This window comes from Thunnus albacares, chromosome 1 (genome assembly GCF_914725855.1).
Source record: "Thunnus albacares chromosome 1, fThuAlb1.1, whole genome shotgun sequence".
Taxonomy (NCBI): Eukaryota; Metazoa; Chordata; class Actinopteri; order Scombriformes; family Scombridae; genus Thunnus; species Thunnus albacares.
This window is the reverse complement of record NC_058106.1, coordinates 31,094,283-31,119,894: the sequence shown is the minus strand read 5'-3', so window position 1 is coordinate 31,119,894 and position 25,612 is coordinate 31,094,283. Positions and strand designations below refer to the sequence as shown.

Below are 25,612 nucleotides of genomic sequence, written 5' to 3'. Positions count from 1 at the left end.
CACAGACACAAACGTAATAAACTCTCATAAACTTTTGGACATGTTGAGCATTTACATATAGATGCATGCACACAGTAATAAACACCAGTGTTTTAAAATGCATTCAAAAGTTGCTAATGTTCCAAACAAAAATATTCTCAGCTCTCTAAGTTTTGTCTTTTAGGGAATGTTACAGCCAGCGTATTAGGTGGCAGGAATAACACTAGCTACTGTATACAAACCCACAGTAACACAATTAATGTCATGGGACTTTATTGTGCGTGTGCACAATATGGCCGACTCACCTTCTTACTGCATTTAGTGGTCATCTTCTGGCAGCACTTTCTGTGGCAGGCGTACCGGCACACTGGATAAACACAGCCAGAGAAATCAAACAGGTCATTCCCAGTATCCACAGAAAGGCAATGCCTCCTCATTATTCAGCAAAAGATCAGACAAAGAAAAAATGTTATCGCTTGAGAGACCAAAGCAGCATTGGCTGGCAAGAAGAAAACATCCTGTGCGAAGAAAGGACAAACTGTGTGGAGAAATCTCTGGAGAGACGGAGCCGCAGACCCCATGAGTCCAGTTGAAAACAATCTGATTAGGGCTGAGGAGGGAGAGAGGGCGGGGCGCGCTCTCAGAGGCCAGACTGAACACAGCTCAGCCATAGACATGGAGTGTGTGTGAGTGTGTGTGTGTGTGTGTTACTTGAGTGTGTACTAGTTCATGAGAATGGCTTTGTGAAGAAGAGTGTTTGTCTGCGCCATCACAAAGATATGGCCTGAAAAGCAATTTACTATACAACACACTGTCTGTAAATTAATATAATCATACAACTAATATTCTGGTGTTTGTTACATCCCAACACTGCTGGTGGTTTGTGTGTGTTTGTCTTATTTGGTGAAATTATACAACTAAAAAAAGACTAAAATGATTTGTATGTACTGTTTAATGAGTGAATTGGAGCTTTCTTTTAATTTGTTCTTGTTAAGTCAAGGTAAGTCAAACTAATACTGTGACAATCAAACTATCCATCACAAGATTTTCCTCTAAATGTCAGATGACACATATTTCCATTTCAATGTTACATACATTTTATGGTGTAATTGACCAATATTTTCATTAGTTTTCCCAGTTAATTTATTAATTGTCTAAAAACCGTTGAAAAATACTGAACAAGGTTTCTGGCTCCTAAGGTAACATTGTCAAATTACTTGTTTTGTCTGACCAACAGTCCAAAACCCAAAGATATTTAATTTAAAATGATATAAAACACATAAAAGCAGCAAATCCCAACATTTTAGAAACTGGAACTAGCAAATATTGAGATTTTGTTCTTGATAAATGAGTAAAACAATTACTCGATAAATAAAATTGATGTCTATTCCTGTCCATCTGTTTCAACACTAATATATTTTAATAACAGAAAATAGCACTTCCAAGGCCTCCATGGTCTTCGAAACAGTAGTTAAAAAGGCTTGTAATGTATTCAGTTTTTCTTCTATCTATGAATTTCAGGGATGTTCAAGGTCTGCTTCAATTCTGCTATGTTATTTTGCATGTACACTCACATTTGCACACACAGGCACGGTCCATCATCCAGATGAGCGATGAGCAGTATTCACAGTACGTGGGGATGCTGTACTGGGTGGACTTGAAGATGTGGCCATTATGCTCCTCCACCTGCAGAGAGCAGTAGAGCTCAGGTTCATTTAAAGTTCATTTACATTTTTTCCCATTCACATTTTATGAGTATATTTTATTGCCTATTCTAGTAAAGTCACTGGTGTATTTATATTTTATGATTCTAAAGACTAAATTGAGGTGGAGAGGACTGGTTGTCTTTCTTCTGTCATGAGCATGTAGACTACTTAGTAAGGATGGGAATAAAGAGAGACTCACAATGTCTGTGTCTTTTTTCCTTCGTTTTTTGCGTTCAGGTTTAGGTACTTGCTGTAGTAAAAAAAGACAAAACAGAACACATATACCATTAAAACTGTTAAAATCAACTAGCAACCCAGAAGGCAGATGTAAATCAAAGTACATGACACTTAAAAGTTTGCAAAACAGAACTTTCCTTTCACATGAAAAAAAGTCTTACACATGTGATCCACAAAAAGTGATGTTCATGTATCCCTTAATGCAAGTTACCCAAAAACTGTTAATTAAAAAGGAGAATAAAAAAAAGCTTTCAACAGTTTCATCCAAAATCCCATCACCGTGTGTGTCTTCCTGAGCAGTCAGGAGGCAGTTGTGGCGTTACCTTGGTGAGTGTGCCATCCATAGGTTTGTACTCAGTCATGAACTCATCCAGGAAGACCTTAAAGGTGTTGACCCAAACTTTGACAGGAGACTCGCTCCAGTCCCTCTGCTCCTGGCGCATGGTTTTCTCCAGGATGTGCTCAAACAGAGCATAGAGGTCTTTGTAGCGGATGCTCTTACCGTCGTCCATCTGGGGGGGGGAGGAGACATCGAATCACAGAGAGAGAAAAGGATTTATTTGACCTATTTTGGAAATAATGATCAAGTAGAGAAGAAATATTTACACTGCTACTTTGGCTGTGATGTAAAAAGTACTTTAAATTGATTTTTGTGCTTATTACTTTGTTTGAGGAACACATTTTAAAAAGATCATGTAAACATACCGCCAGCGCTGTGGAGTAGGAGTTGAAAATGTTTAGACGGAATTCCTTCAGAGCCTTTTTAAATACGACGTCCACCATGGTGTCCTTCTTACTGTCCTCTGTGTCCAAGTCATTGATCTAAATAATGAGACCACAATCAACTTAGCAAGAATATGTTCTGTCTGTAGCTCTAAAAAAGCTTAGAAAAAGCATTAAGACATAATCCTGGCAATAAAATAATAAAAGCTCAACGGTCATGTTGAAATCTGCACTGAATCCTTTAAGTCAACGTAAATCCCCTTGTGCTTCATGTGTGGAAACTTTAATCTTTTAGTGAAACTATGAGTGAAACTTCAAGCCTGTAACTTAACTGTGAGCTATATATATTAACATCTTTACCCCCAAGAGAATTAGAGCAAGCATGTGAGACTGTACCTTCTTCATAAGGAAGTCGTTCATGCTCCTGTAGTCGTTGGTGCAGGTGAGGATCTGCAGCGCGTCGTTCTGCCACTGAGCCGGTTCTAGAGCCACGCTGCTGATCTTAACACTGCGCCTTCGCTTCACCTTGGGAGAGGGCTCCTTGTTCTCTTTCAAGTCTCTGAACCCTCGATCCAACGTCAGATCGGGACTGCAGGGAGGCGACATGTTTTCCTGACCTGCGGTGTGGAAAGAAGGATGTGTGCAAGTGAGTCAAATGAACTTCAGGTGCATTCAAATATTTAAAAGTGACAGTATTTTAACACCAATGTCTTCCATTGTGTAAACTTGAATTATATAGAAGCCCTTGAAATGGATGTGTTTGCTTTTGGATAACGCACCCTCTCCCAGCAATGGCCCAGTGTCTCCATAGTCTCCATCTAAGGAATCAGCACCACAAATCAGCTTTTCTCTGGATGTCTTCTTATCACCATACTTGGTCTTGCCCCAGAAGCGCATCTTACCACGAACCCTGTTCAGAATTAAAACAAAATTGATAAGGATTGTATGGATGTATAGATTGTATGGATTTATAAAGGGAATTGTGATCAAAATGTACTAAGTATACAATAAGATAAATGTAGATCCTTGCAAAGCTGAGGAGAAGAACAAACCTTCCATCCTGTGAGCTCTTACGCAGCGTGTCCACTTTTCCTAAATCTCCTGACGACATAGCTTTGTGTATCTTCTTCTCCTCTTGAGAGCTTGTAGGCTGAAACAACATCAGGCCGGAGAATATATTAAAGATATGTCAAAATTGAAGACAAGCCTATCTATTGAGCTTTTCCATGTGTGCGTCTATATTATGACCAGCCAGTAGATGGCAGCATCACATCACTGTAGCAATACAGTATTTTGCAACACATACTGTTGCATTATACATTTACCAAAGCTCTAACTTCCTCTGAGTATCATTAAAAGCATAAATTCTGATAGTAATCATGATATAACAAAGCAATTGCACAACAAATAATACTTTAACACATTAATAAGGCTAAATTGTTCATAACTTAGAGAGTTGACAACATATGTCACATGTTTTATTCTCAGGAAAACAGTAACTGCTGAGGGGCAGAAAGAGTTTGTTAAGTGATAAAAAAGGTGAAGAGAGACAAGAATCTCCAAGGTTTGACTCATGACTACAGCGAAGGTTAAAAGAGGAAAGATAACCAAGTGAACATGCAAATATTGTTAGTTAACCAGACAGAAAAACATCAAGGTGAAAACTGAAGAAAAATCACTATTACATCTGTGAGAGACAGAGAAGAAATCATGTTAGAAAAGCAACTAAATTAAAGGCTTAACGTTTTAATGGAAAACACATTTCAGAAAGTGCTCTGCATCCGTCATAATGAGTAAAATCAAGTTAACATTCACTGTTGATCATGATTTCTGGAGGGGGTTGTCACACCAGTAAAGTTTAAGGATTCAGGTCTTTTAAAATTTAAATGAATATTTGCATCATACCTAAAACTGCAATATTTTAATCCTCTATTGGACGGACAGTGTTACATTAACCAACACCATTTTAGCAAGCATTTCAAAAATGTGTCTTCCACTAAAAATGACTCTTCATCATTTTCGGAAAACAGAAGTGCGTTGAAGCTCAGTTTGAGTCAGAGGTATAATGCAGATCTACGCTCTCTCTCTGCTGAGGAAGTTAGAACAAGAGAAGCCACACTTTAAGAGAGGGCATAGAGAGGGCAAGTGTTGGCTGGGATGGCGCCTGTTACCATGTCTGAGTCACTGAAACAGGACTGTCCTAAGCCTGCCTCCGTGGAGCTCTGTTTGGAGAGGGGTAGAGTGTAATGTCGGGGGCTGACGGGACTGTCACCCTCATAGTCATCCTCATCTGAATCGCCCCCAACTGAAAGGCTGGGGGCGCGGGTGAGGAAGTCGGAGCGGGTCCGTGCCATTCTGGCTTTCTTTTTTTGGCCCGCTCTGCCAACCTGGAGTTTACCAGAAGTGATAACAGCATGTTTAAATGTAAAGACACACAGTTACCTTCAAAGACCCTTCAGTGCATTTTCGTTCTTCTTATAGGTCAGCAAATTTTAGTGTTAAGATTCAAACATATCCTGCCAGGATTCAATAATTAATTCACAACACAAAAAGGCACTCCTGCAAACTTGCAAACACATGCTATATCTATATGTTTATGTTTTAAAAAAAAGGAAAGATTACTTACATCCCGTGCTTTTGTTCCTTTAGAAGGCTTGGAAACCGGTGTGGGTCCCTCTCTGGGAATGGCTACAGGCGTCTCTTTAGCAACAGCATCACTGTCAAACCTTAAGTGCAAATAATGAAGCAGAAAAGACGACAAAAAAAGGCAAATCTATTTAATGAAAGGGAACTGCACTGATTTTATACATTAAGGTCAGTTTACTTGTCATGGGGAGGGCTGTGAAAACTGTTGCTTTTTTGTCTGCTTTTGCTCTTGAGGGAGCTTTCTGAGGTCTGAGACCCTGAACAACCCTGATTGTTGTTGGATCAAATGTTTTTGGAGTTCTTCCCATACTAGGGATATTTAATCCTCCGTTGCATCGATCATGACCATTCTGTCTTTATTCTGTCTTTTGTATGTCCCCCAGCTTTATGGAAGTGCAATGCTAAAATCACTGGAGTACCAATTTAATTGTGATAATTCTGAACAAAGAATTCATAATGTGGCCACCAAGTACAGTTATTTTAGTAAAACTTTCATGAAATACACTTTTTTGTATGTGATAATTATAGTATCTTTGAAATTATATATATATATCAATAGGTTTTACTTTGGTTTGCAGAAAAATGAAACAATCCTGGTGGCAGCCTTGATTTCAACACCAATCCGTGCCACTCAGTGCACCGGGATGTACTCCTGTCTGCCAAAGTATTTTTGTGATACAACCTCATATAAATGAATAAAGGGAATTAAAAGCAACATGTTCAATCCATACTCACTTTGTAAATGTCACTTTGTCCTTTGGAGAGTAGAAGATGTTGCCTGGCTTGTCCGTCATGCTAACTGTGGTGCCCTGATTACTTTGAGCCTTCTTGGTGGCTGCTCTCACTCTCGTCCCTCCTCCATCTTTGGACTCCAGGGTGAGTTTGGGTGCCCAGCCCTCAGCAACAGGCCTGCTCTCCTTGCGTCTTTCTCTGGGAACAGAAGCAGGTGGAGGAGGCAGCTGGGGATGAGGGGCGCTGCCCTGGATGTCCGCCCCTGCAGGAGAATGCACTGATGGGGCATCGGAGTCTGACCGGGTTCTGCCGTAAGGAGCTAGCCCTGCTGTCCTCTCAATCAGCAGAGAGCTGGGTCTGAGCGGCTTGCCGGATGTGGCGGTTCCACCAACATCTTGTCCCCCCTGTCGGCTCTGTTGTATCCTCTGCAGAGCTTCTCCCCTTTGCTTCTCAAACATGTCTCTCTCGTACTGAGCGAAGAAAAGGCGCTGGCGCTCCAGCACCTCTTTCTGTTGTCTTATCTGCTCCATCATCTCCTTCTCATTCTGCTGTTGTTGATTACGCTGCCTCTCCTCCTTCTCCTCATTCAGTCGTACCAGCTTCTCTATGACAGCCTGGTCAGCCTGAGCGACAGCAGTGGAAACAGGGACAGGACCTTGAGGCGCAGGAGCTGGGCCTGGTTTCAGTGGTGATGGTGTCAACTCCCCTGTCTGGGCTGCCGAATCTCGAACCTCTACAGGGGGACGGACCATACCGCTCAGCTCTTCACTTAGCGGGGTTTCTTTCTGCATGCTTATAACCACCACCACCGGTCGACGTGTTGACTCTCGCCTTTCTTTGAGAGGTTGGATAACAGTGGTGGTGGATGTGGTGGTTGTAGAGACGGCTGCCTCCGCGTTTTGTTGAGGCTCTTCAGCAGGACGACGTGAGATGACCGTGGTGGTCTCACTAGTAGGGACGTAAAAGGTAGGGAGGTAGTTCTCGATTTTGGGCGGATGTGTAGTAGAGGGGGCTGCCAGATCAATTTTTGGCTGGTCCTGGTCACCAGGGTGGGCAACAGCGTCAAAAACCTCTGTCCTGTTCAGTTCATCTGGCTTCGGGCTTGTTGAGATGATCTCCTCACTCAGCTCTGGTGCTGGAGATACTGAGACAACAGGGGAGCAGAGATCCTCACTGTCTGTCACTTCTTCTATAGCCTTGGGAGGCTCGTCATCTATACTGAGAAGCTCAAAGCTGCCTTTGGAGCTCTGGCTGTCAGGCGTGCCCTGGGGTGAACGCAGAGGTGGAGTGGTGGGGGGCACCAGCTCAACAGACCAGCGTCTTTCCTCTGAGGGGGACGAGGCTCCGCCGCTGGTTGCCCGGACCTTGAGGAGCTCCAGGCTGAACTTGGCCTGCTCCAGCTCTCTCATCCGTCGGCTCTCTCTCTTGGCTCGAGTGGTTTTCTGGCCGGGCTCGTCTACAGTTCTGATCTTCTCTCGCACCACCACTGTGGATGTCGGGAATGAGGCAGGTGTTTCAGAGTATTCTTTAGGTGAGCTCTCGTTCGCCCTGGTATGTTCTCTTCCTTCGCCTTCCTCCTTAACTGCTCCATCAAGGCTGCTGAGGATTTGGAGAGTCCTTTCCCGTTCCTCATAGGAACGGTCCTCCCACGTGCTGAGGTCCAATCCCATGATCCTCTCAGGTGGCTCCTCTTCGTCTTCTGGCGAGAGGCTCACCTGGCCATTCTGTAGCTGAAGCAGCTGCTCCTGTTGTTCCTTCTTCTCCCTCAGCCTCTGTTCTCTCAGTTTTCTGAAGCTGTCAATCAGAAAGACACGGTAACAACTTTAGCTGATGTCAAACTACTTCCTAGGGTATCAATTTATATTGACGCGATAAAATTTTAACAGCTTTGAGTTTTGTTTTTCATAAAAACTAACTACCGCAAGTGTTTTCACTTACGTTAGAGTCTGATATAAAAATTCTTGCTCTCAGCAGCTCAGCTGTTAGTAGAGCTGCTTTGTGTTGGATTGCTTGCGTAATGGCATGCTCTTACCAAGACTGGTCTGTCAGCACACTGAACAATGACCAAATAGCAGGAGCAGTGTGCAAAGATTAATCTGGGTTTTCAGCAGCTTGAAAAATCATGCAGTCATTTACCTCCAGAAGCCATTTTGAGATGATTGAGCTTTTATAGAAATGCTAAAATGTTTGCTTTTGTTAAACTGACCATATCTGTATCTTAACTTTTTAGTAATAGAAAAAACAGAACTGGTACTACTGCTGTGGATACTGCAATAGGTGTTTTACCTCTGCCTGGCGAGGTAGCCTCTGCTTAACGCCTGTAGTTGTACCACAGCGGCATACAGACGTAAGTAGGCTTCTCGGGCTCGATGACAGCGCCAGGCTGCCTGAATAACCAAAGCTGCCGCACAGCGCCGATAGAGCCACGACCTCCATGCCCTCTGTAGCACCAGGGCAGCCTCCCTCCACATCTTCAACCTCTGACGTTCCCTGTAACCCCGCCAGTGTGTCTGCAGACACACAGCTGCCACCTCCTGGACATTAGGGTCATAGTCGTCCTCCTCCTCCTCTTCTGTGGGCCGGTACAAACGCCAAAATTTCTGTGGGGAGAAAATTATGATGATGAATGATATATTTATGATGTGATGTATCATGATAGTGATGGTGGCAGCCTATATCAAAGTTCACTGACTAAAAGCAATTCCATTAGAATAAGTACAATTTCCTTCGATGGGAGCTAAAAATAAAATCATATCCACACTAGATCGGGTTTGTCTGTGGGTGACAAGTTTATTTAAACTTTATTTTAGTTAAACTTCAATTTTTAAATCAAATTTAAACTTCAGTTCATTTCCAATTCAGGAACTATAAAGCTAAAATAAAATACCTGAAACTGAAACTTCTTTCATTTCAAATTTGGTGTTGAATTGTAAACACATGACTCTGCTGCAGTCATGACTGATTTTAAAGGGTTGAAAAGGCACTTTAAAAGATGATCACCAGTTACTCAATTTAGTCTGTTTAATAAGAACAACTAGATCTGGGTAATATGCATGCGTGAGAATATTTTATATATTTTTAGATTTTTTTTGAGATACCAGTAAATATGACAATATTTTAAATGTAAGCAAAATCAAATAAATATAGGTTTATAAGTAATAAGTTTTATTTTTTAATTATAATTTCACATTTATTTTACATTTAATTATAATATGATGATCTGAAAAACAGAATTATGTAATATAATATAATATGATCATAGTATCACAGTGCAATTCCTCTGCATGCCAATAAATAGTAACATTGAATTACTGCCAACAAAAACAACAACACACAGTGATCAGTGATGAGGAAAAACACCGTACCTGGATGCAGATCGCTGCCTCTCTCATCCTGACAAACTGCTTCCTCTCCAGCCGGGCTCTGAATCTCCGCTGCAGCATGACGATGAGCCTGAGAACTTCACTGTGGAGTAAGGCCTGCAGCTGCTGACGCTCACCCTCCCGCAAAAACACCTGAGGGGAGGGACCACAATGGAGTCAGCACAGGGTAAAACACACACACACACACACACACACATACACACTTAATGAAGACCGGGGTAGTCTGGTGGCGCACAAAAGAGATATACACACACACATTCCTTTAAAAAGCCCTGCACACATTCCCTCACAAAGCGTACACACAAATATTAGAAATCCGTGACACATGGCCGCAAGAATGTCAGGTATGATCTTCTAATTATATAGACAGCATCCCGAAGGCATGGACCCCTCCATCATGCCGCGTTCATACAGTGGACATACACACTCCGAATATGGGGCACCATCTACATTACATCCTTTTGTTCGGAGAGAGGATGCTTTCAGGTAATATGAGGTTATCCCCAACACTATCTTTTCCCCTATATATCCACAACTCTATTTATAGTCTATGTAATCTAACAGGTTAATAAAGTAAAGTTGAGTAATTTTAAAACCGCATATTATTTTGAGTAAATCAATTTTGGGTTCTGTAATGGTAAGTATAATATGTATGTATGTCAGTATAACATGAAAGAGATAATAGTATATAAAAAAGCCTCGACATCTTCTTTTTGGCCTGTTAAATAAATGTTATAATGCTGATTATGATGCTGGTTACCAAACAATAGAACAACAGAAGAAAATCACTAACCCTTTATCATACATCTGGATTATGTATTTTGACTTTATTTAACTTAATGAGTCCTGACATTCTGCTAAATTAGCTATAAAAACATTAATTTCCCTTACAATACATCATATTCTCACCAAGCTTCTTCTAAAACTTACTGTACACTGTGTGAAATATTCCAAATCAGACAATTTTTATGGCTCACATGAAAATTCGACATATCACATGAATCAGTTTATACACACTTCGATGTGATTCTGCATGCAATTATTGATACTGAACTGAAACTTTGGGCTCTTTAATAAAATTTAAAATAACTTCTGACAGCCAAACATAGCTAAACTGCTCACAATTCATTTGTAATGATGAAAAAAGGATTTACATTTGTTTGTGTGTAGAGGAGGTTAATTCAGACTTCCTAATAAAACAAAAGTCCCACAATATTTTATCTGTTTATCTTTTAAGATCTAAGAGGGACAGGAGACGAGGAGGCAGAGTAAATACCATTGTCTTGCCAACTTGGTAACCATCTGGTGCCAGGTCCAGCTGGTCCAGACACTGCTGGATGCCTTCTCTGGTAGCACTGGTGCTCTCTGGGAGCAGCACGCAGAAGTGATGGACGAAATCCTATCAAGAAAAACAAGACAAGGTGTTAATGAGAAGTCTATTTATTACCCTTTAGTATCTGTTCTGGACTGTATGTTTGTGTCTCTTGTGACCGAGAGTTTACTGAATGAATTTCCTAAAGCCGTCTTTTTCTAAGACAGATTACAGAAAATAATCGATAGGTCGGGACTGTACTGTGCACACTGTGGCCCTGAATTTTAAATATATCTCTTGACCAGAAGCAGACACTGAATCATTCGTCTGAAGCATCTCTTGAACAGAAACCAAGCTTGAAAAAAAAGCTGTCAAGGCACATGTGGTTTCAGGTAAAAGTCCATGCTGTCCATATTTGCAGGGGTTCAAACATCATGGCATAAATATGCTGAACTCCAACTCTTCAAACTGAGGCCCATTGTCTGAATTCAATACACTCTGCACCCTGGGCTGTAGGGGGTGGATAGGGAAACAGATGCTGTGTTTATACAATTACAAGCATGGGGAGTGTTTCAGAGACCTCAGGACAATGGAGAGGCTCTGTTCTGAGTAGTCGGGACACAGCAGAGTCCTCGGAAGTGATACCATGCCCGAGATATTTCTCATTAGTGCTGACCGCAGCACTAAATATGTTTGGAGGAATTTCTGGTAAATGAGGAATATTCTGTTGCTAAAATTATCTGAGTGAGCTCATCAAAAAAGGTAAAGTTTTATGAGTTTTGCACGCATTTATGTACTCAGGTCAGCTCACCCAAATGACAGAATATGAAGTATTTTATTCTGTAGTAAATTTCAGTTGTTATGGAAACAATTTCCCTCTCAAGACCACGGTCTTTGGATTATCCTGAGTGACTGAGAGTTGTTTTTGGTGAAATGACTACTCTGACACTGAAGTGTTTTGGGAAACACAAATTAAACTCCATTACACTTCATTGTATTCGGGTAGCGCCAAGAACACCAGCTGAGATCTCAAAACCTCAGCAAATAAAACAAAAAATGATCTGATTGGCTAGATATCACAGTAGTTTTGTGATTTGGTGAACAGATCTTGTAATAAACTAACACAGTGACTTAATGTTTGTCTAAAACCTTGGCACCACATGACAAGTCTGGCACAATTAAACATTCAAGACCACAAAATGGAAATAAATGTAAGAGAAAGTGGTCCGGGAAGGAGTCACTCCCAAATCGACTCACTTCCAATCATCATTAAACATGATCTCCCTTATTAGTCATGCAGCTTTTCTTGCAGTATTGACATCATTCTTCTGAGAGCCAGTGCGGTTAAGTGCTGCCACCTCACGTCCCTCGTAATTCCCTCTTCACACAACATACAATGAACCCTGGCTCAAGTAACATCAGCAAAATGTTTCTTGGAGAAGAATTAATCGCCGGCACCTAGACTCATGGAAACCTGAGTGTCATTCAGGCTTTGGGACGTGAAAAGCGAGATTGATAGTGCATCAGTGTTCTGGCCTGCGTAAGCCTGCACAGAGGGAAGATGTTAATATGATCTGCTGTTGCGCTCCTTTTTACCATTTGGCTTATCAAGTGTTGCTTCCTGGATGACTGAAAAATCATACTTGGCAATTCTAGACTAAGAAAAATAGTAGATGGAGTGGGATTGTTATAACTTCTTTACTCTGGGGGAGCTTTTACAAATTTGAAAAAAATAACCCTCTTGATGTCATCAAGGCCATTTTGGCTTGGGGACAACAAGATTTATCAGAGCCTGTGTTAAAAACTGCGGACTAATGAAAACGTGCTATTAGTTGAATTGTGAAAGCAGTTTTGGCCCTTACTTGAGAATAGAAGTCAGGATATCTACTGCAGTGACTTTGCAGCTTTGTTTTGTTAATATTTCTCCCCCTACCTTTATAGAAGTTGTCATACAAAATTGCTAGAGTGCCCTTTACTATTAATCCCCTGCTCCTCCTGTCCACATGTTGAAATGTCCTTGGAAAGATACTGAATCCCAAATTGCTCCTGATGGTCAGGCCAGCACCTTGCAAGGTGTAAAGTGCTTTGGATGAAATGCTGCCCATTTACGGACTGTACGGACTACCACTAGTGGTGCAAAAAGCATTAAATGATTTAAAGGCATTGTAAAAGTAGAAATATCACAATTAAAAAGTATATTCCATTTCAAGTCAAAGTTCTGCATTAAAACTTACATAAGTAAAAGTATGTAAGTGTACTGTACAAGAATCAAAAGTACTCACAATACATGAAAACAAACCAGTATTTGAATGTTGTAATTGGTCAAGATGGAGCTCATTTTAAGTATTTTAGATACTGTTTGTTGGTTCATATTTTAAAATTCCTCATAATTTGTATATGGACCATAATCTGTATGTAAAATCTTCTTAAATCTGCAAAAACAACTAGTAACTATAGTTTTCAAATAAATTAAGTGGAGTAAAAAGTACAATATTTCCCTCTGAAATGTAACGTACTGTGGTGGAGCAGCATAAAATGGAAGTACTCAAGTAAAGCACAAATATCTAGGTGCAGTACTTGTGTAAATGTACCTATACTGCATGTATTTAGTGTATTTCTTTATCTCCGATTGCTTGTTTGTTTCTTCTTTTCAGTTTGCTAAATATAAAACGGGACAGTTGGGACTAGACTAAGATGTTTAAAGGATGATCTACAGTGTGGAAATGTTACCTCGAAGCTGTACTTGATGTTGTAGCCTGATTGCCGGATGCGCACAGTCTCCAGCATACCAGTGTAACGCAGCTGCCTCAGCACCAGGTTATCGTTAAACCGTAAGGGCAGCTGAGAAAGAGAAAGTCGTAGATAAACAGAGAAGCGAGGAGAGGAGAAAATAACAATAAAAGGGGAAGAGCAACAGGCGGCAGAGGTCGAAGAGAGAGGAGAGGGAAATGATAAACAGATTTAGAAAAGTTCAAACTTCAAGGGAAATGAAAAATGCTTTGAAAAACTAAACCAAAACAGTCGATGTGGCTGCAGTCTGAAGTGAGCACACTGTACCTTCTCTGCATTGGAACGGATGCACTTGACAAAATAAGGCTCAGACTGACCCAGGGTCTCCATTAGCTTATTGAGAGAGGCCTGCAGAATGAGACACGAAAAACAAGACACAATAAAGTAGATTGGTTTTTGTTGCTTCACTCTTGTTTAACAGGCAGCAGTTGAAGAAGTCAAGTGGCTTTCTTAACAGTGAATAACTGTTCGACCCATCTGCAAGTAAAGGATGAAAGATGCTGTCTGCAATCATAAATACTAACAATATGTCCGCGTATAAGCATGTGGTTCTCTAGGGGAGAAAAAAGAAACCATGTCTGTAGTATTTCCATGTGCAGTTACTATATATGTGTGTGTGTGTGTGTGTGTGTGTGTCTGTGTGTGTAAACACATGCACATGTGTGTCAGCATGTGTGTGTGATAATTCAGTGGCAGGAGGAATTCAGTCTCCTCCCCCTCCATGGGAGATTAAAGCAATCAGCGCAGCACAGGATGTGGGAAGTGAAGTCATCCACACACTGGGGCCAGGGCTGCCTGCCAGAGGGGCCTCAGCACTCTCACCACCAACAGCCAGAACACAGAGTTCACTCTCAAAGAAATTGGTAAGAAAATAACAGTTTTTGGGTTGTTGTTGAAAGTTTTCCTGAGCTAAAGTGTGCTAACTGGCTGCTAATGAGAGCTTTTATCAGACTTTTTTTTTTTTTTTTTTTTAAATCTAAACGACTAAATTATTCTGAATCTTAATACTTAATCTTAGTATGTAGTTATTGGTCACTTTTATCTCCTGTGCAGGACGGGAAAATACTCTGCTAACAAATGATGCTGAAAATAGAGCACAGCACCTACATTTGGCAGCTTTCCCTCTTTGCTTTCAGTGGTTTAAATGGGCATGAATGAGTTCATTTTTGGGACTGGGCCACTTTCATTTTCTAAAAGAATCACTACAGTTACCCATTTTCTTGGTCTCATCTTCCATGAAGAAAATACAATTTAAAAAAAGGGTGTCTTACTGAGAAAAGGCTAACTTTCTCACCAAATCAGAAGTATTTTTTATGAAATTCCCAGACAAGATGTCATACATTTAAGACTTATGGGTGGGTGTGTGAACTATGTAATGGACTTCACACACATGATGAGCAAATACAGGCATTAGTCAGTGGACAGTAAAGGTCGTGGGCAGGCAGGGAAATGGAGGGATGTTTCCACCCACAGCTGGGTTTAAGGGACACACCTTGTTTTCATCATATTCACAGCTGGAGGGAGATTCCTCTGTCCAGCTCAGGCTAATCGTGTTATTTTTACGGTGAGAGCGCTGAATGGCAAACTACAGTGCTGCAGTTCACTACTGGCTCTGGTGTGTTTGTGTTTCTGACCTGGAACTGTGCGCTGATACTGGGTGGTTTCTTCTTCTTGTGGAGGTGAAGCAGTGACTTGGTGATGCGGTCGTGAAGCGTCAGGTTGCTGAGGTACTTCAGTGACTTGACATTAAGTAAGTGCTGCGGTTGGGAATGATGACAGAACATTAAAACATTCAAATACACTGCTTCTATTCATATAAAATAATGTAAGATGATAACATAGAAATATCTTGCACTGTACCTTCGGAAGAATGGGCTTAGATTTGTAGTTTTTGTTCCTCCTGTTTATAAAAAAACAACACAAAATAGGTTATAAATTGAGCATTAAAATCCTTCTTTTTGTTCTTTAAATGAACAGGTGAGAAGTTCAACTTTTTACTGTTAAGTAAAAGTTGAACAACATATTTCATTAATCCCTGAAAGTCTTCCCAAGTGGGTCATATCCCTGTCAATAAGTTGCTACTTTATTCATCCCCGCGGGGAAATTTTCTTTTCACTTGCTCCCCTCCGTAGGGAGGTCAGAGGTCAGGGTCAACTAAAGAACAGCACCCTTGGAGCTGGTAGGAATGTAGTGATCGCTGAAGGACAGCTGAGCAGGGCAGATGTTCACTGAAAAAGGGTTTGAACCTGAGTCTTTTCGGTTTTTAAGAGGTCTGTTGGCTACTAGGCCGCACAGCTGGCCACAACAACAAATAGCAGTAGAATAAAGTTACACTAAAAAGATTTTTGCACACACATATACAACAAACCCAACAAATAACAGTGACATAGTTTCTAAATTAGAAAAAAAACCCCACTAAAATAAGGAGAGCGTAATCTATACACCAGTGTTTAAGGGCAGTTTAAAGTATTATGGCGACTGAGGATACTTCTTGTAACTCACATAAGGATGTCGTGGGCTCTCTCCAGAAGCTTGCTGCTGGCAGAGTTGACAAAGATGCCGTCTTCTTCTGTGGTAGTGGAGCTGCTGGAAGATAAGCGGCTCTGTCGACCAACGCGCCCATTCCAGCCGAGGCCCGGAGAACCCCTTTGGACAAAACATACACACGGACTAATTTCTGAAAATCCACTTATTGCAACTGATACTTAAAGTAGAGACTGGTACAGAATTAGTAATTAATAATAACAGTGTTTATTTTGTAAATTCAACATAGATTTCATTCATATACAGCAATGAGCTTCTTAACTTAAATAATCATTATAGGTATTGGAAAATGGGAAATTGTCTATGGCTATTCTTTCCCAAAAAGGTATATCACCAGCAGGGGCACTATTCTATATTTTATGTTTTTTTTTTCATTGGCAGGGAGTGGAGTTCATCTCACACAGTATTTGACACAGTTTACTGAAGTCTCACAGGGTTAAAACCTCAGGCCTCAAGGTGAAACCTAACCACCTGCCCAGAACACAAACATAAACACGGGCGGTCAGGTCATGGTTAAAAACTATTAACCAATGTGAACTATTTTAGCCCAGAGGAGACAAGAGAAGATGTGAGGAGTAAGAGGAGAGGAGAAGAAAGACAGAAGAGGGGAAAAAATGAACGCCTGAGGTATCAAATAAAAAGCAAAAAAAATAAAGAACATCACTTATTTCAGGAGCAAAGTATACTGTAGGTGCAGCAGTAGCAACATATCTCTTCATCTATTGATTCAGCTCTTCAGAGATTTTCTCCTGCAGACACACAGGCTGATCTCATAATGTGTGTTACTAACAAAGGGGTCGAATCACTAGAAACAAAATAAAGTGGGACACCAACTTGTGATGAGGTTTTTAATATGTAATAAAAGTGTCATAAAAGTGTAATAAAGGGAAAGTCTACACAGAGAAGGTGAAAAGATTGAGCTTCTTGGTACTGTATCTCTTTGGTGGAGGGCTGGCTGTTTGGGTTGAAAGTGATTTTCCACTGTAGTAGTATCAGAAAGTGTAAAGAAAAACTTGTTTGAATAAATAAATAGAGTTTAGGCCTATTCTATGTCAGTGCTGGCATTAAAAGGAGAGCCTTCTCTCTGTTGTTTTTGGCTTCTGAGGCACCAAATTATTTCTTTCCAGATATTTTTTTTTTGAATCACTTGTCTAAGATTGGACGTAGTATATTTATTACGACTCGGGTTTAAATTTACCATGTTTTCTTTTGCAGTCAAATCTCAAAATACTGCGTGTTAACTTTGAAATGCATAGCAGATGCAGGCTGAAGGGATAAAAAACGACATAGGTATGACTGGTCTTCTCATTACTTTTTTTTTTCTCTATGGAAGACATGGAGGAGACCCAGAGGATGCTTCTCTAAGACAGCTCGACTATCCTTATCCACAATCCCAGAGGGTCAGTACGTATGATTTGAACTACCAGCAGCGAGTATTACATTACATTATTATAAATTACGTCAGAGGATCCACAAAGCCCCGGTAAGTAATTGTAAATCAAAGCCTTCGACAAAGCTTATACATACAAAAGGCTTCCTTTGAGATTCTTCATATAATCTTAAGACCTATGTTTAAGGGTTTATTGTGTATGACCAAATCAGAAAATAATTAATAATAAAGATCTGGCCTACCATGTAAAGGAAAATTTGTCCCCATTTGATCATCAATTTCAGTAAATGGTGATGGTACAATATGGCTTTTGTAGTGACTGTTAATCTCCATAGTCTCCCTGAGAGTCCCATAAAGCACTGCACTGTCCGCTGCTCTGTCCAGCCAACAAGCACCCTGCAGGGACTGAATATTTATCACTCCCCGGGCACTTCTCTGCGATGCATAGCTCCGACTTTACATCACGGAGGAAGCAGCTGGGCAGGGTTTAGTGCTGTCTTAGTATGTAGAGGATGACTGTGTGTGCGAGTGAGAGAAAAAAAAAAGACAGAGAGGGAGGGCAGAGGTTGCAAATCACATTAAGGGGGGGACTTTAACAACCCCAGACTGAGCTCCTGTGTAACAAAAGCTGTCTTGTACGAGCCGCTCTGTGCTACCAGTCGTGGTCGTGGGCTGCTAATCTCACGATCCACAGCTAATTAGAGGAGGTGGTGGACCAAGGTCTCAGTGGGATGCTATGAGAGCAATGCTAGGGGTCACAGCACAGTCATCACTCTTTTTTTTCTCTCTCCCTCAAAGGCTTACCACTTTTGTCTCAAAGCTCAGATCTGTATATCATTGTATGAAGATTAAAAATATGACAGCATCTAAAACGCTCATATAATCTGTTGACACTGACTTGCTTTAGAGCTCTTTTTTTACATGTGTGTAAGAAGTATGTGATCAAATACTAAGTTCACAGTTAGCTCAACCATGAAAGTGAAACTTGGGGCCTTTGTTCCCCCGTCTGTCTCTCTCTCTCATTGCCTCTCATTTTTCTACTGTTGTCTCACTAAATAAGGCATAAAATGCCTGGAAAATGCAAACGTTTACAAGAAGTTTAGTTCCCAGTACTGCTCAACTGAAACTGAGTGAATAGACTGTATAAATATAAAGAAATATCCTTCAAAAACAGACACACTGTACTTTCATTTTATATTAATTTGTCTTTTTTGTTTGATAAAAGCAATATGAGGGATAAAAAAAAATCTGAAAAATCAAAGACAATATATACAAATACTATGGAAGCAAACACATAAATAACCAATAAGCACCAACTGCATGAGTAAAAGTGGTGGGAAAAGCTAATTTTGCTAAACCATGCCACTAAATAAATACATTATATGTCCTCCATCAAGCTTATCGTAGTGATGATTTAATCGTACGGTAATTTCTTAGTTTTGTAGTGTCGTGTTAGATTGTATTACATTATCAGGTGTGCGTCACAATATTTCGTCCTACGCATGTGAAACTGCGTAGGTGTTCGTGTCAGTGTGCCAATCCCACGCATATCTGAGATATATCTGTGAACGCTCTCATTAGGAAAGTCCGCTTGTGCATTTATAATTATAAGTAATGATTAATTATCTCCTGACCGAACCTGTAATTCTAGATCAGAAGCTTCGTAAAGATCTTGAAACTTCCTGCTACAAACAAACCACAAAACACCTCCACCGCAGACTCTTACCGTGGTGATTTCTCATTGATGGTGTTGCTCCCCTGAAGGTCTGACAGCGGTGTACGTGGACTCTTTCTGGTCACACCTGATCACGAACAGACAGGATTTGCATCATGTGAGGAACACACACACACACACACACACACACACACACACACACACACACACACACACACACACACACACACACACATTCAGACAGACACACAGACAATCCAACCCTTCAAAATCATCCCAAGCAAAGACAAAACACACTTCTGACACCATGTGACACTCCAGTGTTATTGCAGTGAGTGTTATGTGCCTTTTTTTTTATTGATAATTGAATTGACTGCTGATGATTTAATAGTGAAACAAAGATCTGCAAGGTTAATAGTGAGTTGCTCTTGTTAGTGTCAAATTACGGAAGATGATACTGAATAGCTATTAGTTAAGTCTGGACTGTAGGGTTGCTTGAAACTTTAAATCTGCTATTTTAAATGCCGGTATTCCCAATAATCAATTATTTAATAAAACAATATCCAGAGCAGAATGGACTACAGTGTGTACTACAGTGTGATGGCTGGGTTTTGGCAGTGACAAAGTGATATTAACTCATACACCAGCAGCCCTTGTGAACCTACAGCCAATTAATCACAGTGATGTGAAATCAAAAAGGGATCTAGAGTGTGTTAGCCTACTTTTTAAAAAAAAAAGTGATTTGGGAGAGAGCGTTTTAAATCAGCGGACTTGAACAGTATACCGTTTTCACTTTCATCACTTTGTACAACATTTTCACTCTCATCTGGAGCTGCAGGGTGGCACAAAACAAAAAAAGACACAAACACATTTGAGTGTAATGAAAGGTCTGCAGAAAAGAATAGTGACCTTTGAAAGAAGTGTGTGTGAGAAACCTACACATACATACAGGTTTGGCTGTATGCCCTGCACCACATGTGAAGCTAAAACAGCTGCCTGTGAGGAAGTTAGTGACAATAATATACACATCTGTGTCCCAACTATGTCCCATCAGTCTTCTATCACCATCACCAGCCTATGTGATATTAGTGACAAGGGAAGTTGGTTGATTTTTCTTTTAGACGTGTGCTGTGGTGGACAAGCAACTACACCCGCTGCCCAACAAACAATACTGGACGTAAAAGCGTAGCTGTGTGCCAATGTGGATAAAAAGTGATGGACACCTGGAAGTGTTACCAGATAAAAGTTTGTAGACAGAGCGCTACGACCATGCGTTTCTTTTGCTAGCGTCTTTACTAACACAGAGTTAGTGACATGATGGCTGAAGCCTGCTAGTGAAAAACATGCAAGACAAGACTAAAAACAAATGCATGCAGGTGCAAAATGCAAGGAGGGGGAAGAGGGAGACAGAGGGAGGGGAGACCAACAAGCATCTAGTCTAATAATAGAAAATAAGAGACACAAAGCAGAAAAAAAAACTTTGTGAAAGTATGTCTCTTTATATTTGAATATTCTTTTGATCTCTCTTGGCTTGCTGCAAAACAGTTACGTTGATGATGTTGGTTGGCCTCGCCCCTACAGTTTCCCAGGTCGTGGTCTGACATGAAAGTAGGAGGAGTTATTGTTGTATTGGCAGCCTTACTGTACTTCTCCTCTTTGCATCTCTGCAGGATCTCTAAGCTTCTCTGATGCACAGGGTGCTGCAGAAAGCTAAAACTATCCACACTTTTCAAAACTGCACAGGGAGCAGCGTCATCATGCCCTTGGAGAAGCAAAACAAAAGAAAAACAGAGAAGAGAGAAGAAGAAGAAGAAAAAAAAAAACACACAAGGAAATACAAGGGGGGAAGAGAAAGAGAGAGAGAGAGAGAGAGAGAGAGAAATGACAGATTAGATAGCGAAGAAGAAGAGATCAAGAGATGCAGTCGTCTACTGGAGAGATACCTGTGCAAGACTTTTGGAGAGAAGATGATTGACATTCAAAACTGCAGTTGGTGGCGGCAGTGGGATGTTTTGTCATTGTAGTTCTGTGTGTAGGTGTTTGCCCCCCAAGGTAAATCCATACAATGTCTTCACAATGCAAGACAACAATAATACATTCGTCAAGGTGTATATGCTTTATAACTCCACGCCCTCTTTGACAAGATGAGGTTTTATTTTGCAGTAGCTAATTAGAAACTGCGCCTATATTAATTTACTTGGGACATGAAGTCTGTGCCAAGTAAGTCAAATAATATTGTCATTTTGCAGGAATGCTTTGGAAGACATGTACTTGGATTCCCTTGGGTGACACTTGATATCTTCAGTTTGGTTGGAAGAATTTCTAAAAGATATCTAAGGATTAGCAAAGCATACAGGACTTCTAAAAAAAAAAAAAAAAAAATCTATTTTAACACAAACACATCTACATTTAATACTGTAAGTATAAGAAGGATCGAGAGGGTGCAGAGCGAAGTCTGATTCATACAACAGCAGTGCTGAGAGAACATCTGATGACAGGTTCTACTGCATAACAAAGTACAGCTAGAGTCAATTTTAAAAAAGGGAAAGAAGACATTCATGTAGAGCCAAAGCTGAGAGAGAGAGAGAGAAAGAGCAACAGCTACTGTAAATACATGGCAGCTCTACAACTACAGAACAGTGCACACATACTACAGAACAGCAGCTAATGAAGCACAAAATATGTTGAATGTAAAAGCGACCTACGATGAACGAAGAGGACAAAAGTTGTAACTGTATGGCATGTGAGCATAAACTGTAGGGAAAATCTAAACAACTATGCATATACTGGATGAACACTGCTCTTTTTTTTTTTTCTTTACCACTTGTGAGCTGTCACAATCCAAACTCTTTCAGACACTTCTTGTTTGCTGACAGCAAATAAACCACAAGCTTTAAAAAAAACACAGCAAAAATAAGCACATAATTATTATTCCCTCCTTTAGTTGTCTACTAGTTTACCACTACTCTCCCTGTCCAAAAAGACTTTTTGAATTTGGTTCCAGTAATGCTCACATGCCATTCAGGAAACTCAATATCCCTTCCTTCTTTAGGGATTCTTTGGCGTTGTTTTGAAACATCCTGAGCTTCACACAGAACGCTGATTATTTTTTTTTCTGTCTGCTTTTGACAAATGTGCTACTGGTAAAATAGTACAAGATACAGACACAAATGAATCATAAGTGGTTGCCTTGAAAACAGGAAAGGACCATGGACATTTGTTGATAAATGTATTTTCTAAGTTGTTTTTTTTTTCTTCTATCCTCTTCTATATATCTTTCTACAGGATATACACTACCTAACAACTATAGTGAGCCTCTTTATAGAGCTGATATGTGATCTCACCAGTCTTCTTCTGCGTGTGTCTCTTCCCAGCCTCTCTGAAAGCCACCAGGGCCCTGAAGTAGGCTCGGAGTACCGCCCAGCGGAAGGTGGCTGATGGGTCGATGCCGATCAGCCCGCAGATGAAGGCGTTCTTACTGCTCTTCAACAGAGCCACAATGTCCGGGCGCATGTGGTCTGTATTCTTCTCCCTGAAGTCCTGTTTGTGTGTGTGTGTGTGTGTGTATGACAGAGAGAGAGAGAAAGACAATAGCATGCAAAAGTATTATGATGATCAAGTTTGCTTTTTGAGTTTTGCCACCATTTCTTCAAATCTAAAGATTGTAAAAGCATTTCCTGGTTGACGGGCCGTGACGGGGCTGTAGTTCATGACAGATGCTAGATCTCGATTTGATTGTGTAATATAGAAAAAGAGACTAAAAATGCCTTTTTATTGTTATTAAATCAGAAGCAGTGCAATTGTAGTTTGTGTGTGTAGTTTGGTGTGTGATCCTGGTGTTAAAATTTAAAAGGTTGTCTTAGTCATGTCATAATATTAACTGCAACTACATTTGTTATGCCTGTATTATTATACTAAATATATTAAATAGTACATTATATTACATCATATTTCTTCTTATTTTCATTACATTACATGATTTCAATTGCGTTATTTATTTATTTATTATGTAATATAATCACCACTTACTGTGACAATATAATTTCCCACAAAATCTAGCAGATTATTTATTTTATACAGGTGTTTTAACTGTTTGAAGACATATAGAGAGATACAATACAGAACTTATTACACTTAATCAGTTGTGTGTGAACGTGTGAGAAAAACACCACAACAAAAGCTCAAAAGAGCAACAAAGTGGAGATTGGCTGCTGTTTCTCTTCTCTTTCTGTCTAATCGATTATTATGAGGGAGGAGAAGTAAAGTTAAAGATAACACTGACCTTGACACCGTACTTGACCTTGCCAGCATAGTGTCGGATAATGAAGGCGGGCTCCATGACAGCGGGGAACTCGATGTAGCTGTTTCCCTCATGTTGCCGCTTGAACTTATCCAACAGAGTCTGGTTGGTGGCTTGAGGGAAACTGAAATGAAGGACAAAAGAGTTAAGTTTGTATCGTTTTCAAGGCGAGCTAAAGAACAATGCGTTTTTTTACATCTGTCTTCTAAATGAAAACACATTACAAGAGAAGCTCTGTAAAGGAATAACACTGTGTAAAGCTGTCAGCTATATTATGAAGATTAAAAGATTCTATAGATTCCTGATCTGTTCATCTAACACAGCACATAAGGACTTAAAGAAATGACTTTTTTCCCATCTTGACCATACAGTCAACAACCTCCCCCATTACTTATAGTGGGCCAGTGGAAACCTGGCGAGTTAACATGATCTGATTTGTAAACAGTTTTGACATTTTATCCTCCGATGCCACTGGATGAGGATTATCATTTTAAACCGATCCTGGCTCACATGTCCCTCCTTTTTCCTTTAACATCTAGAGCCAGAAATTCTGCAGAAAATCAACAGTTTACAGGAAGAGAAGAGGGGAAGAATGAGACACCAGGGCTTTTGGAACGGGGTGAAACCTGAGCTATGAAAACATCACAGCCAAAGTCTCAGCGCTATTCCCAGCTATTCCTAGTGGGAGGAATTTGATTCGGTGTCCAAATGGAGAACAAGGGGAAATTTAAACTGGAAATATTGTTAGTAAAAATAGTCATAGTACAGCTGTGAATCTGTAAGAATTAAAAAAAGGTAATCTGATTTCATTTCAAAGACTATATCAGTTAAAATACACATACATTTAACACATTTGCATTTATTTATTGTTTAAAATGAGCAAATAAAAGGCAAAAATGGCAACAAAAAAAAAACCTTTAATATGTGACAATAAACCCGTCACATGCAGGGACAAACAGCCAGAATCTTTTCCCCATAAAGCTGTGAAGGTCTTAATATATTTTAGGTGAGATGTGACAACCCTGCACCTCCTCCAAGACACGTAGAGTTTGTTTTTTACTCCCTGACATTAAGTAGTTTCATTAGGATTGCTTTTCCTTTCCCTGTAAGAGTGTTGAGACCTGCTGTCATCCCTACAGTGTGAGTTTTTAAAAAATCTGCATGTCAGCAAAACTTTTCAACTTATGGAGCTTAATGTTCTCTCTGCTCTGAAGGGTTTGACAGACCCCTTAGCTGCAGTCCTGTGTGTTTCTAACCCCATCGGTTATCACACATGCTTGACATTTTCTTTGGCAGACTTTTTGAGTGGTTAAATGAGCTAATAAAAACTACATTTGATTTGCACCTAATGGCCTAAAGCATGCAAGAAGTTCATAGAGTTTTCTTTAAAGCATTGAACTGACAAGCCGAGAGGGACGCAGCCTCACATACTATCATCCTATAAAATTAATAAGACTGACAAGTTAGCAAAAAAAAAAAAAATGCACAAAGCCAGCAGATGGAGAGCGATGATAGCATGGACACCTGCCAATTTTGTTTCAACATGCCTGAAGCGCTTGATAGTGGGAGTTTCCAACACAAAAAAACATTTGAAATGAAATGAACAGGTAAAACAGGTAGCCAGACAGGCTGAAAGACCCACTTGCACTCTTCATCCAGGAGGTGGAACAACGCTGTGGGCTTCTTGCTGATCAGGTTGATGCAGCCTGTGTTGTCGATGTAGTCGATGTTTCGCCAGCTGATGCCCTCTGCCCTATATTCCTCCTACAGGAACGCAAAATACAAACAGAAAGCTCAGCGTTATACTATTGTTCTGAGAGTTTGAATGTAGGCAGACTGCAATCCTAAAGCTCAAGGACATTCAGATAAATCAGTCTCATATAGATTTCTGAGTAGCTGCAGATCAGTGATAAAAAAAGGTTTATTTCTCATGTGGCAACAAAGCAACTTTTGCAGAAGCTGCCTTGTTTCAACACACATATAAACATAAAATACATTTTTTGTATTTGTATGTACTATTGTATATTTATGTTTTAAACAATTGGAAATATTCAGTGTAAGTCCAAAGTGCATGTGGCATCAAAGACATCTCTCACCCATAAAAATATTAATAATCAATGCTTCATCAAAAACAGACAACAGTCCTACGTAGGTCGGGCTGTTTTAAATTCTATTATCAAAGCAACAATGTTGTT

At 40.2% G+C, this 25,612-nt stretch overlaps 1 protein-coding gene across 7 annotated transcripts in view; it reads right to left on the bottom strand.

Moving 5' to 3' along the window:
* myo9aa (myosin IXAa) overlaps nt 1-25,612 on the bottom strand; it is a 110,664-nt gene that overhangs the window by 4,703 nt on the left and 80,349 nt on the right. For 2 of the 7 annotated variants that reach the window (XM_044354782.1, XM_044354799.1), the window contains 25 exons: nt 25,060-25,181; nt 23,400-23,541; nt 22,462-22,657; nt 20,760-20,879; nt 19,902-19,949; nt 19,169-19,244; nt 16,011-16,154; nt 15,369-15,408; nt 15,143-15,265; nt 13,776-13,856; nt 13,449-13,559; nt 10,683-10,805; nt 9,389-9,538; nt 8,310-8,623; nt 6,027-7,817; nt 5,272-5,371; nt 4,817-5,032; nt 3,698-3,795; nt 3,425-3,555; nt 3,042-3,262; nt 2,628-2,744; nt 2,246-2,434; nt 1,885-1,935; nt 1,554-1,665; nt 285-346 (listed from right to left, as the gene is read on the bottom strand). In XM_044354782.1, the coding sequence (XP_044210717.1) occupies nt 285-346; nt 1,554-1,665; nt 1,885-1,935; nt 2,246-2,434; nt 2,628-2,744; nt 3,042-3,262; nt 3,425-3,555; nt 3,698-3,795; nt 4,817-5,032; nt 5,272-5,371; nt 6,027-7,817; nt 8,310-8,623; nt 9,389-9,538; nt 10,683-10,805; nt 13,449-13,559; nt 13,776-13,856; nt 15,143-15,265; nt 15,369-15,408; nt 16,011-16,154; nt 19,169-19,244; nt 19,902-19,949; nt 20,760-20,879; nt 22,462-22,657; nt 23,400-23,541; nt 25,060-25,181 (4,878 nt within the window). The remainder of the gene's footprint in view (nt 1-284; nt 347-1,553; nt 1,666-1,884; nt 1,936-2,245; nt 2,435-2,627; nt 2,745-3,041; nt 3,263-3,424; nt 3,556-3,697; nt 3,796-4,816; nt 5,033-5,271; nt 5,372-6,026; nt 7,818-8,309; nt 8,624-9,388; nt 9,539-10,682; nt 10,806-13,448; nt 13,560-13,775; nt 13,857-15,142; nt 15,266-15,368; nt 15,409-16,010; nt 16,155-19,168; nt 19,245-19,901; nt 19,950-20,759; nt 20,880-22,461; nt 22,658-23,399; nt 23,542-25,059; nt 25,182-25,612) is intronic. The other 5 variants (XM_044354790.1, XM_044354806.1, XM_044354835.1 and 2 more) reach the window with 4 other exon arrangements.